The following is a 12235-nucleotide window of genomic DNA, read 5'->3' as shown; positions in this document are numbered from 1 at the left end:
TATGTTGGAGTTTCGGAGAAGAGTGAGAAATAAAAAAGCCTCTAATTCAGTCTTTGGTTCCCAGAGACCTGAAAGGGTGATATTTAGGGACTGGGGTGCTGCCATATCATAAGGCATGGTTGTATTGGTTTTATACTGTAGTTATAGCTATGACTATTGCACCTGGTTTACTTTTTATCACGTGGATCAACAATCTCTTTTTGTTTGTGTTTGTCTAGGATATTGACTGGGTTCAAACAGAGAAACATGTGTTTGAGCAAGCTTCAAACCACCCTTTCCTTGTTGGCCTACACTCTTGTTTCCAAACAGAAAGCAGGTAATACCTCCAGCTTCTCGCTGACCTTAGCTTTCTCCTACTGCAGATAATGTACTGAATAAATATAGACCAGCGCTCCTGTCTGCTCGCTGCTGTGTTGATCTATGGCTTAGAGCTGATTTGCACTGTGATCACATATTTTGTGACTGCAAGTGGAGGTGGATAAATTGACTGCTTAGTGTGCTAGCTTAGGAAGTGATTCTTGGCATTAAAGTAACATTACATGTAATGTCTTGTTTTCTTCACGAATGTATGTTTGTGGATGGAAATTATATTTATATATTCTCTGTAGTCTCTAGGCTTTTTTTGATTGGGTTGAAAGCTTGAGTCGTTCACATCTTATTGAACATTTGTACAGCTTTTGATTAGCTACCCAATTACCAGGTCTCCATTACCAACTTGTCAAATGCTGAAAAATCTACAATGGTCCCTGTCACCGGTTAACATGTTAATTGCTATTTTTCAAAGGATAGGAAAGGATTTTTCCATAGTAGCTTCCTACATAAACTTTAATAATTACACAGAGAATACTGTTCACCCAAATATTGTATTATTTTAGCGGCTAAAAAGCACAAAAGGAAAACTGTAATGGGTTTGTTTAAAATTATGCAGAAAAGGAAGTATGGAAAAGTAGCTTATAGTAACCTACAGGCGCTAGAATCCTGCTGCAATGAGTATTAGATTAAATCGGCTGTAGTATGTTTCATTATGTGCCTTTTAGATGCACTCAGGTCTTGTCTTTTGTTTCAGGCTGTTCTTTGTTATTGAATATGTAAATGGTGGTGACCTGATGTTTCATATGCAGCGTCAAAGGAAGCTTCCAGAAGAACATGCAAGGTTTGTTATTAGCAATAATTGTAATTGTTCTTTCCTTTATAACCTGTCTGTTTTAGCTCATGGATAACAATTTGCAGCAAATATGTCCTTCATAGATGGAAGTCACTACTAATATTAGGCAGTTGTATGGTACTCAAGGCGATATAAGCACGATTAACAAATAATACCATTTTAGCTAGTCAGATAAATATTTAGCATTTCCCTTATTAACACTCCACACCACACTCTTCGACAGAGTCCCTGCCATGCCGAGCTCTTATACAGTCAGGGGTATGCATTGTGGAGGCCCCAGGCATCAGTTAAGCAGCTGCTGGAAACAATCTAGTCACTATTTTGACCCCCCCATTGTGAACGTCTGTTATTAAGGCCTATTTATATCATCCTAGTATGAAGGCCTGCTTCGGTGCATATGTTGTTCATGCAGCTCTTTATCAAATCTAGAATTTAGGATTTTATCAAGAATTTATAGACCTACCTGTCCTGTTACACCAGTGTGCTTAATGCCTGCTTTACATTGGCAGAACACCTAAAACGTCCCAGTTTGCTAACATGGTTTTACCAGCCTGACCTGCTTTACAGATGAGCTTAGTTTTGGAAAGCTTTAGATTTTTGACCGTAGATAAAGTACAATATTCCTTTTGCACCCCTTTTATAGCCTGACTGGTTGTTCTATCACATTATCATTCTCATCAGTTTGTGCAGCAAGGTACACACATATTGTCTTTATAACATCATGTGACAAATGGAATCTCCTTCAATCTAAACATACATAAACAGCCTGTCATTGTTGAAAAGAATGTACATATGTTGTTTGCCTGGTGGTTGTAAGAAAGATCCGATTTACATACCAGAATACACATATTATTGTAGGATTTATTTTGCACTTATTACATTCTAGCCCATATTGCCTGAGTGTAATAGACTTTTATTCTTTTCTCCCTCCAGGTTTTACTCTGCAGAAATCAGTCTGGCATTAAACTACCTCCACGAGCGGGGAATTATTTATAGGGATTTAAAGCTGGACAACGTCTTATTGGATTCTGAAGGGCACATAAAACTTACTGACTATGGCATGTGCAAGGTGAGGAAAATGGTTTATGGGTTTTGTCTAGTGAAACGAATGCCTGCCCTATTCAGAATCATTCCAGGCAAACAAAACACTACATCAAACACTGAGGAAATACAAAACCACAAAATGGCTCCCATCACTAAAACAACTGGGTTTGAGGTTTCCTTGATTTAAGTGTGCTGATCTGCATTATTTTAAAATCGGACATAAGATCTTCCATCAGGCTACATAAAGGGCTAGACTGTAAATGCATGGTAGCAAAGGCATAGCAGGTCAAATCTGCAGGCCTCAATGGAAAAAATAAGATTAATGTGGTCATTTCACCAAGTTATATTAGCTAATTATATTCAAATGCAGGTAACTTGAAATAACCAAAAAGTACCTTTTTAATTCCAATTGCATTTTGCGTGGCCAGAACCATGCATTCAAGACCTAGGCTATATAAATGGACTCAACAGCTTTCCAGGTCATGATTAAAGTGAGCATGGCCTAGAACATTTCAAGGCAATGCAGTTCTGCCATTTGACAGTTGAATGGCAAATGGTACGTGTGCCAGGAGGGGGTGGGATTCATCTTGACTTTTTTTCGTGTTTAATAGCAAGTCGGTCTTGGATAAAATCCTCTTGTAAGCTTTTGACGTATATGAAGTAGAGAATTCTGATAGCTATTCTTTTGCATGCCAGGTGGTTGGGATGGATAATTGGAGGATAACATCTGCTTGAGAATTTGTTCTTTGTGTGACTGCTTTTAATTTGCCAAGCATGAATATCCAGATTTGCCATGTACATATGACAGAGTCTGGTTAAGACAGGCTGGCTAAGGTCAAGTGCCATTGAATACCCAATCTAGTGTATTAAGCATCTTAACCCAGCAAAATTTCTTTCTCAGAATTCATTCCAGGAAAAGGTTATATTTGTCCCTGTTATTCATTCTCTTCCAGCAGTTTGGAATAACAGGGTCTCATGAAAGTTCAATTTTAAAATCTCTTTCTATCATCTTGTTCCCCTTGAAATGCTAGAAAATTGGTAACATTTCTGTGTGATAGTAGAAGCCATCTCTGCCAGTTTATATCTATACACTTGAGTAGGTTAACAGATTATTGATCCAGGAACAGATCTGATTGCTTTTCATCCGTCAGGAAATATTTTTCCCTTGTGTAAGATAATTGGCAAATGTTACAGTACAATACTGACTTGTTCTGGTAGACAAATTTCTGGTTCTATATAAACATAGAAGATTACTTGATAGTTGTATGTGTTTAAGGTCTTCGTGTCTGCATGTGTTTTTATGAATATTTATTGATTGGAATAGGGAAAATAAAGTATTAATTAGATGCTCAGTTTGAGTTTGCGTTCTAGCTGATCTATACTACAAAATTGATCATTGCTTTTAAAAGGATTGTGTGGTGTTTTTGCATATATTATGGTCAAGACTAAGAGATATATAATTATTTCCTTTTCAGCAGGTAAATAAGAAATATTAAATATAAATCATATGCTTTACTTGTAGCCAGCAGGTGGCGAGTTTGGGGCAACATTGGCTGACTTACTGCTTTACTGTTCATAGCCTGTGTTGTGAATAGACCTGAGTAGCAGGGTATCAAATATGCACCGCTAAATGAGGGGAACCCCTCCCTCCTAGCAGGTACAGACCCATATAGGTTTTCAGTTAGGGATCGTAAACCAGTGAGCAAACCATAGAAGTAGATGATGATCATTCTTCAATTAAACATTTACAGTTAGTACAGTCTCTGTACAGGTTTTAGTTTTTTTCGGACATGCCCTGGCTAACTTCTTGGGGTCAGTTATCTGGGTTATTTGATATTTATTGCTCCCTAGATAAGCTGGCACCTGGTTTGCACCATTAGGGTGGCAGTATGCATAGAAGAGCCAGTCGGCTATGCATAGGTAGCTTTGGCTTCAACACCATACAGAGACGAGGGAGGGAGGAGAAAAGTGCAGGGGAAAATTGCTGCCACTGCTTATATCACGAGCAAGTAATAACAATCAGGACTGGTATTATAACCTGTCCATTCAATGTGCTTCCCCGGGGAGGGTAGCTGGATATGAGATTTTTGGCTGATCCAGCATAAACTTGAACTCTTTAAGGGATCAGTCTTTTCTAGAATTTTATATTTTGTTAGAAATCTCTTTTGGATCATCATTCTCGCACATCTTAACACAATCTGATGTATTTCGGTAGTTTTACTCTGGAGTTATTGCTTTCCTCAGTAGGAATGATAAATGCACAGACTGGTCAGGCGTTAACTACCCAGTCGATCACGACCATGTGACTGGTAGATCTTGACCCCACCGAACTGACAGCTGCCTGCCCAGTGTGGTGAAAAGAACTGCAGAGCAGCTTTTTTTAAACCTATATTTAATAAAAACCCTAAGATACGCATTTAGTAAAGTGACATGCTTGGTCTGTATTCTGTTCAGTAGACGTGGAGCAGCATTCTGTGTTGGGTGCTTGTTGTCAGAAATGTTAGGGAGGGGACTGATAATGGGAGCACTGCACACAAAGAGGCTGATCGCTGGTTAGCATGTTGAAATGTGGGAGCTCCAATTAGCAGTAATGAAGGGCATTAAGCTTGTGATCAAAGTAGATCTCCAGTGAATTAAAAATTAAAATTATTTTTGTGCACCCCCCCCCCCACAACATTTTAATACATTGCATGTTTCCAGTCTCTAAATGTGGTGGCTGCATAACTTGCTGATCCTGCCATTAACGCACTTCATTTTCTAGGATGTAACACTCACTCCTTGTACTACAGGGTTCAGCAACCTTTTGTCTATTGCGACCTACCTACCTTACTGACCTGGTACAAATAAGCAGTTCTGACTTAATGGGTTGCATGCTTGTCCCAGGTCTGGCAACTATGAAAGTACTAAAGCCAGAGACACCCAGGACGGCTCTGCTGTGTTGAGCTGACCACCTGCTCTAAGTGCTCCACCTTCATTCCTATCTCTGACACTGATGACTGAGCTAGCTGTGGCCTGACTGTGCACCATATCACCACAAACAAAGACTTTGTATCTGGTTAGCTTAACTGTTGTATAAATCTTCTGTAAGTGATCATTTTATGGAGTTCATTTGGATCTGATATAGTAATATAGTGTTAACTGTGTTCTTTAGGTGTCAGCACCATCTATATGGATATTGATTTTGTGTGGGAGTGAATGGTTTTAGCCGGATGACGTTTTCATGTATTTTAATTCGCAAAGGGAAGTTTTTGCTCTTTGAGGGATTTAAAGTCACCAATGTTTGTGGATGTTTTTTGTAGCTCAAAATAAAAAATTATTTTTAGTTGATCCTGTGACTTTTTTTTATTAACTTGGAGTTACTGGCCTGGTATAAATAAGCAGATAAGGAGTTCTGACTTCATGGGTTGCATGCTTGTTACACATCTGACGACTATGAATATTGTGAAGCCAGAGACACCCAGGAGGTCAGCAATAGCAGCCTCCATGTCTTTCTCAGTAAAGGTTCCCTTAAGTCCCCAAACCTATGAGGGTGGTTTGACATCCCTGCATGATCTAACCACGCTCTAGCAAATAGATCAGGAGACAGGCACACAAACATAAACATCAATGCCGGTGAACCAAGCTTTCCTGCTAGTGGTGCAACATACTTCAGGTGATAAACATTGCCTATGCCTATCACTGTTCAAATGTGATGCTTGTCAAGTTGCTCTACATGGCTATGACAGTTTGAGTACGTTTAGAGATGAATGGAGGCCTATTGCCAGGTGTTGAGTTGCCTTACTCTAAAACACTTATTTGCCTGTCGGTTAGCCCTTAGCCTTGTAACACCAGTACTCCAGTGCTGGGTTATGACATACATGTGTCTGAATTATGTACTTTTTGTGACTTATTTAGCGCCCATTCTTTCCTGTGGCCTTGGATGTTCAGCTGTATTTCTACCCTGACATCCCCTGCTGTTTTTATGCTATCAGTGTCTTATCTGCTGCTTTGGCTTCCAGTCTATATTTGATCCTTTGTGCTGTATTCCCCTTTACTCAAAATAATTGATTTATTCCTTTTTCTTTTTAAAGAGGAATAGTCACCATTCATTCCTTATCCAGAGATACTGGATGTTTCTTTAGTATTGAATTGTTTGACTTTATAGGAAATGTAAAAATATATATTTTCCCGGTAAACTTTATTTTGTGAGACTTAAGCTAGAATTGCCAGAGGGTCAGAGATAACTTGCTACAACAAAAATGGCTCCTTTTTATTTCTATCCTGACGGGTTCCTAGACACAGTTAACATGGGCCTGGGGCTTTGCATCAACTCTTCTCTCTCACTCTTCACCAGCCTTTTGCTTCATAATGGCTTTCCTTCTTGTTACCATTGTAATGTACGCAAAAAAAACATAACTTTGCTTCCTGCAACTCAACAGTGTCTTCTATCAAGTTATCGGTTTGGAGGTCCATATGTTTGCACACAACATATGTTGTACATAGCATTGCTCTCTCATATCCTCTATAAATAGCATTCTGTGGGGTTTGCTCTAAAGCTGAACACTATCACCTAGAGATTGTAAACCAATAGACTGATGAGACGCCCTTTCTCTCTCCTACTTTTCTGGTAGCATACAAGTTTTAATTAGAAATCTTATGATAGGAAAACATAGAAGGACCATGCATTCCAGAGGATCTTCTGACTATCCTATTTGGTTTATTACAGGAAGGCTTACGGCCTGGAGATACCACAAGCACGTTCTGTGGCACACCGAATTACATTGCTCCTGAAATCCTGCGAGGAGAAGATTATGGTAATCATTTCTAATCCATTTGCTCAGTCGGTTTCTAAATGATGGTAGAAAGCAATGTATCACACTTATATTCTGTAAGCTGATGTTCTAGGCTTCTGGGAGCAGGCTCTTTGCTCTGTCTGTGGTAGTTGTGTATTTCACTAGTAGCACCAGCTGCATATTTGTTTGTACAGTGTGGACAATAATAATTTGATCCACTGCAGATTTTGTAAGTTTGCCCACTTACATAGAAATGAAAGGTCTATAATTTTTATCATAGGTGTATTTTAAATGATAGAGACAGAATATCAACCAAAAATACAGAAAAAAACACGATACAAATGTTATGAATTGAGTTGCAGTTCAATGAGTAAAATAAGTATTTGATCCCCAAGCAAAACATGACTTCGTACTTGGTGGAGAAACGCTTGTTGGCAAGTACCGAGGTAAGATGTTTCTTGTAGTTGGTAACCAGGTTTGCACACATCTCAGGAGGGATTTTGGTCCTCTCTTCTTTACAGAACTTAATCCTTAAGGTTTCTTGACTGTTGCTTGGCAACTTGAAGTTTCAGCTCCCTCCATAAATTTTCTATAGGATTAAGGTCTGGGGACTGGCTGGGCCACTCCATGACCTTAATGTGCTTCTTCTCGAGCCACTGCTTTGTTGCCCAAGCGGTATGTTTTGGGTCATTGTCATGCTGAAAGACCCATACACGACACATCTTCAGTGTTCTGGCTGAGGGAAGGAGATTCTGATTCAAGATTTCACAATACATGGCCCTGTCCATTGGCCCCCCAATGCGGCAAAGTCGGCCTGTACCTTTTAGCAGAGAAAAAGCTCCAAAGCATAATGTTTCCACCTCATACACGACACATCTTCAGTGTTCTGGCTGAGGGAAGGAGATTCTGATTCAAGATTTCACAATACATGGCCCTGTCCATTGGCCCCCCAATGCGGCAAAGTCGGCCTGTACCTTTTAGCAGAGAAAAAGCTCCAAAGCATAATGTTTCCACCTCCATGCTTGACTGTAGGGATGGTGTTCTTAGGGTCATAGTCAGCATTTTTCTTCCTCCAAAGACGGCGAGTTGAGTTAATGCCAAAGAGCTCAATTTTGATCTCATCTGACCACAGCACTTTCTCCCAATCCTTCTCTGAATCATTTAGATGTTCATGGGCAAACTTCGGACCGGCCTGTACATGTGCCTTCTTGAAGAGTGAGACCTTCCAGGTGCTGCAGGATTTCAATCCACGGCGGTGTATTGGGTTACCAATGTTTTGTTTGGTGACTGTGGTCCCAACTGCCTTGAGATCATTCACAAGCTCCTCCTGTGTAGTTCTGGGCTAATCTCTCACTTTTCTCATGATCATCCTTACCCCATGAGGCGAATTCTTGCATGGAGCTCCAGACCAAGAGTGATTGATGGTTATTTTGTATTCCTTCCATTTGCAAATAATTGCTCCAACAGTTGTTTCCTCCTCGCCAAGCGTCTTGCTGATAGTCTTGTAGCCCATTCCAGCCTTGTGCAGGTCTATAATCTTGTCCCTAACATCCTTTGACAGTTCTTTGATCTTGCCCATGGTGGTGAAGTTTGAATGGAACAAAGAGATTCTGTGGACAGGTGTCTTTTATATACATAACAAGTTGTTGTAAGGAGCACCTTCTTAAATTGACAGGACTAATCTGTGTACCACATAGCCGGTCTGTGGGAGCCAGAATTATTGTTGGTTGGTAGGGGATCAAATACTTATTTTACTCCATTTATAACATTTATAAACTCCAATTATAACATTCGTATAATGTGTTTTTTCTGAATTTGTGGTTGATATTCTCACAAGCCCCCTATGTGATAGCACATTGGAGGTGGCAGGTTCTCCTTAAGGTGACATTAGTAGTCTTTTAGACCCCCAGTGTCACCTTTTACACTTTACTGGGGAATGACAGCTGCCTGCTGAGGCAGCTGAATGTCAACACAGCAGGCAGTGGCATGGAGCAATAGTCGGCATGCTATTGGCTATTTTAAATTGCAATAGCAGGCTGGCTATTGCACCCTCACAACTGCCTGCTGTCGATCAGCAGAGATGGGAACTGAAGGAGAAAGGTATAATAAATTATACTTATTGGAATCGACTAATTGATAATGAGAATCGTTGATGACTATTTTCATTATCGATTAGTTGTTGCAGCCCTAGTCCTAGTTCTCTTAATAAATTAAAAGCGTTGTGTGCAAGATTAAAACCAGGTTAATTTTGTGCTTTGATAAAACAATTAAAATGTAATAATTATTTTCCTCATGAAATTGTACTTCTGTGTTCAGCTGTACATTTTAAATAATAGAATACGCAGATGCAGTTGTCTGGCTTTCACATCATGCCAGTTTTATAAATGTCCAGTGTTTGTAAAATTAATGTAAGCTGTATACTGTACACTTTACAAAAAATTAGTTTTTGCCAGTTATTTGCTTGCAACCGAAAGAATGTGCACAATACCAAATAACACATTTTAAATGCTGTAGAAAAAAGCTGACTGAAGGAAAAAATATGCAAACTATATGATCTGTCATGATTATTTTATCTATGCAAGTCTAAAGGTGGCACTTCAGGTGAATATAAACATCGCTCTTTAGTCAATGTGTTCATTAAAAATCAATTAACAGTTTCCTAAATACTGTGAATATGGTTGTATGAGATCTACATATTCCACAAATGATTGGCCCCGTTCTTTTAGCTGCACATTTATCCCAATAATGGGGTAGTGGAAAGATGCTTGCGGATCATTTCTAGCCAGATTTTATCCATAGAAACCACACAAGCTTTTCTCAACTGTCAATTTGTTATTTCCACCAATAGCTGATGGCAAGCTTTGTCTGGTTTCTCATAAACATGGGCCTGACATGCCTGAAAATCTACAAACTGTCTTCTCATCACTATGGGAGCCTTTGTATGATTTCAGGCACTAGAAGATAAATGGGGGGTGTGTTTCAACCTGGGTATACACGGTTATATTAAATATAGAAGATTGCTGCATCCACGCAAAGAGCAGGGATGAAAAACTCTCCTGCTGTGTACATTGTATTTGGACAGTGGTGCCAGCTGAAACAGCTGAAGTTTGCTCCGTGTGTACCCAGCTTTAGACAGCATACAAGAGGAAAAGAGCATAGGGAAGACCTCACTAGTGTGATAATACTCATCCATAGTCTAATGAGCAGGCAGTGAACTTGGCAAGCTCCGACAAGGAATGGTGGCATCATTATTCTGGCTTTGCAGAGTGACCGGGTTGTGTAAATCACAGTAATGTCAGAGCAGATTTACCACTATTTTGGCAGGTAAAACATGTCTTAACTTTGTTTGGTTGTTTGCCTTGAGTTCTTCTTTAATGAGTACTATTAATAGTTGCCCATTGGAGAATGTCTCCATGAATAGCCTATAGAGATTTGGTCACTATTGAGCATCTGTAATAATCTAACCCTACCCTTGAGTTGCTATAATAGTGCAGCTTTACCTCTTAGGGATTATATGTATTATTTACTTGTGTTCTCTTACTGTCAGACTGGAAATGTCAGGTTGTAAGGTCAACCTATCTTCTGCCTAAGTTCAGTACTAATGACAGACAGTCAAAAACTGTCATAAAAATGCTTTATATCAAAGAAAGCTAAAGGCATTGGTAATTGATCATTTTACCCTGCTGCTGACATTGAGCTGGCATTTCTGCGTTAATGGGAAGAAAGAGCAGCACATCCATATCCCTGAAAGGTAAAGCTGAAATGTCATAACAAGAACCAAAGTGGAGATTGTTTCTTACAAATGCCCATTCCTGACTGGTTCTCTTTAATCTAAGATCTGTAGAATTTCAGCACTTTTTGAGTGTACAGGTAAAAGATAATCATTGAAGAGCATATTAGAGTCATGAAAATATATAGCTTTCCATGCAGAGGCCTTCATCATTCTCCAAATATACTGCTGTTCAAGGGAACATGTGCTTGCAAAGAAAGTGAAGTGGGAAGTGGAAATATGCTGACATTCTGTAAAATATATAGAATGTAAAAATATTCTTCAGATCAGAGAGAAGGATTATTGGTTGCTTTGTGAATGGAAAATTGGCAAACGTATATAAGTTTGTAGCCATCTTTAAGTTGGCATTAGTTAAGCAGGTCTCTCACCAGTATCAGTGGGTGGTAAAATATCTGCCAGTTATCAAATATTTTGCTGCTCCACTGGGACTTACTGAGATATTTTCCTCAATTCAGCCAACGTATGCCAGCATTGCATGTGTGGAAGGATATTAAACCACTAAAAGTGCAGCTTCATTTAAACAGAAATTTATTTTATCCTTTTAAATTTGGGAATCTTGTATAAGGTGTATCAAAAATTGTTTAAATATACTAGCAATTTATTTTGGAATGTTACCGTTTTTCCTTCCCTTTCTTCACAGAGATTTTGCAACAAGTTGGAGTCTGTTGTTTTAATTATTAGAAATGCCCATCATCACTCCCCAAGGAAGCCCTACATGGGCCAATCCTTGACCGATTGTCAATAAGCGCTTTCCTTGTACTAGACAATGTTTAGCCACCCTTACATAGGGATGGTTCTAATAAAAGTACTAATGTTTTCACTTTGTTATTGTTTTTTTGTGTTACCTCCATTCCACATGTAGATAAGTGATTCTAGACTATATACTGATTTAATTTCTTTCTTTTCTATAATTCCTGTATATTAAAGGTTTCAGTGTGGACTGGTGGGCATTAGGTGTCTTGATGTTTGAAATGATGGCTGGGAGATCACCATTTGATATTGTAGGAAGCACCGACAATCCAGACCAAAACACAGAGGATTTCCTTTTCCAAGGTAAGAGTAGACACTTTTTGAAGTATTTTTAATAAAGACCTATTCATATTTCAAATCTACACTACACTTGATGCAGTATACACAGTGAAACTATTACATGGCGTCGGACAGGTATTCTAGCTATTTATATTGTTTGTCGTCTTTTTATTTTGATATCTAGTCATTCTGGAGAAACAAATCAGAATCCCAAGGTCTCTGTCTGTAAAAGCTGCAAGTGTTCTTAAAAGCTTTCTAAACAAGGTGAGCCTTTTGTATTTAAAATGTTAAGTGTGTAAACCTTTTTACATTGTTTTTATAATAATTAATTTTACATTTAAGTTTCATAATGAAAGTGAAGGTCCGCTGATGAATGGAGATAAATAGGATGACAGTGTTTAAAAAAACACTTTAAAAATACTGAAAGCTACTGGC

General features: G+C 38.9%; 1 protein-coding gene across 4 annotated transcripts in view; it reads left to right on the top strand.

Moving 5' to 3' along the window:
• Positions 1–12235, top strand: part of PRKCI (protein kinase C iota) — an 83343-nt gene that overhangs the window by 57560 nt on the left and 13548 nt on the right. For all 4 annotated transcript variants that reach the window (XM_018553761.1, XM_018553763.1, XM_018553760.1 and 1 more), the window contains 6 exons: positions 219–316; positions 1067–1153; positions 2099–2234; positions 6915–7002; positions 11699–11824; positions 11985–12064. In XM_018553761.1, coding sequence (XP_018409263.1) covers positions 219–316; positions 1067–1153; positions 2099–2234; positions 6915–7002; positions 11699–11824; positions 11985–12064 — 615 coding nt within the window. The remainder of the gene's footprint in view (positions 1–218; positions 317–1066; positions 1154–2098; positions 2235–6914; positions 7003–11698; positions 11825–11984; positions 12065–12235) is intronic.

The sequence above is a fragment of the Nanorana parkeri genome, unplaced genomic scaffold (assembly GCF_000935625.1).
Source record: "Nanorana parkeri isolate BGI_ZX_2015 unplaced genomic scaffold, ASM93562v1 scaffold129, whole genome shotgun sequence".
Lineage (NCBI taxonomy): Eukaryota > Metazoa > Chordata > Amphibia > Anura > Dicroglossidae > Nanorana > Nanorana parkeri.
This window is presented reverse-complemented; position numbering and strand designations above follow the sequence as displayed.